This window comes from Terrapene carolina, unplaced genomic scaffold (assembly GCF_002925995.2).
Source record: "Terrapene carolina triunguis isolate 2854851 unplaced genomic scaffold, T_m_triunguis-2.0 Scaffold194, whole genome shotgun sequence".
Taxonomy (NCBI): domain Eukaryota; kingdom Metazoa; phylum Chordata; order Testudines; family Emydidae; genus Terrapene; species Terrapene triunguis.
In genome coordinates, this window is record NW_020664545.1 from 9,328,695 (window position 1) to 9,329,534 (window position 840).

The 840-nt window shown below is 71.0% G+C and overlaps 1 protein-coding gene across 4 annotated transcripts in view; it reads right to left on the reverse strand.

Annotated features, from left to right (window-relative positions):
• Positions 1 to 566, reverse strand: part of MLLT1 (MLLT1 super elongation complex subunit) — a 62,235-nt gene extending 61,669 nt beyond the window's left edge. For all 4 annotated transcript variants that reach the window (XM_024205326.2, XM_024205324.2, XM_024205325.2 and 1 more), the window contains exon 1: positions 480 to 566. In XM_024205326.2, the coding sequence (XP_024061094.1) occupies positions 480 to 491 (12 nt within the window). In that variant the 5' untranslated portion in view covers positions 492 to 566. The remainder of the gene's footprint in view (positions 1 to 479) is intronic.
• Positions 567 to 840: the final 274 nt, after the last annotated feature.

Genomic DNA, 840 nt, shown 5'->3' on the forward strand with positions numbered 1-840 from the left:
CACCAGCCCGGTTCCTGCCCCTCCCCCCCAATTATGACTCTGAGGGGGGGGCAACAGCCCCGCTCCTGCCCCTCCCCCCAATTATGACTCTGAGGGGAGGGGGGGCACCAGCCCGATTCCTGCCCCTCCCCCCCAATTATGACTCTGAGGGGAGGGGGGAGGAATAGCCCCGCTCCTACCCCTCCCCCCAATTATGACTCTGAGGGGAGGGGGGGCACCAGCCCGGTTCCTGCCCCTCCCCCCAATTATGACTCTGAGCGGAGGGGGGGCACCAGCCCGGTTCCTGCCCCTCCCCCCAATTGTGACTCTGAGGGGGGGGGAGGAATAGCCCCGCTCCTGCCCCTCCCCCCCAATTATGACTCTGAGGGGGGGGGCACCAGCACGGCTGCGGCCCCTCCCCCCATGCCGCTGAGGGGGCGAGGGGCCTATCGCCCCTTCACTCTCCCGGTGTCTGGGAAGCCGGACTTCCTCCCCCTCACCTGATTGTCCATGGCTGGGCCCGCTGCTTCCCCCCGCTCAGTCCCGGCCCCTCACGGCCCCGCCGCGGCCCCTCGCCTCATTGTGTGTCACTCACAGGCAGAGTCCCTGCCTCTCCCCCCTCCAGCCCGCCCCACGGATCCGGAAACAGACGCGGCCGGACGGGCAGCCTCCACCGCCAATGGGAGCTCAGCTCGCATCCAGGAGGCGGAGCTTCCGTCGGGAATCGCCCGCCCCCCTCTGCCGCCAGCTGACTGGCCGGCGCTGCGGCCAATAGGAGACGCTGGGGGCGTGGCCTGCCGGCGCATTGCTGGGGTCAGGCGGTAGGAGGCGGCGGGGCCCCCCGCCCGCCGGGGACTGGAG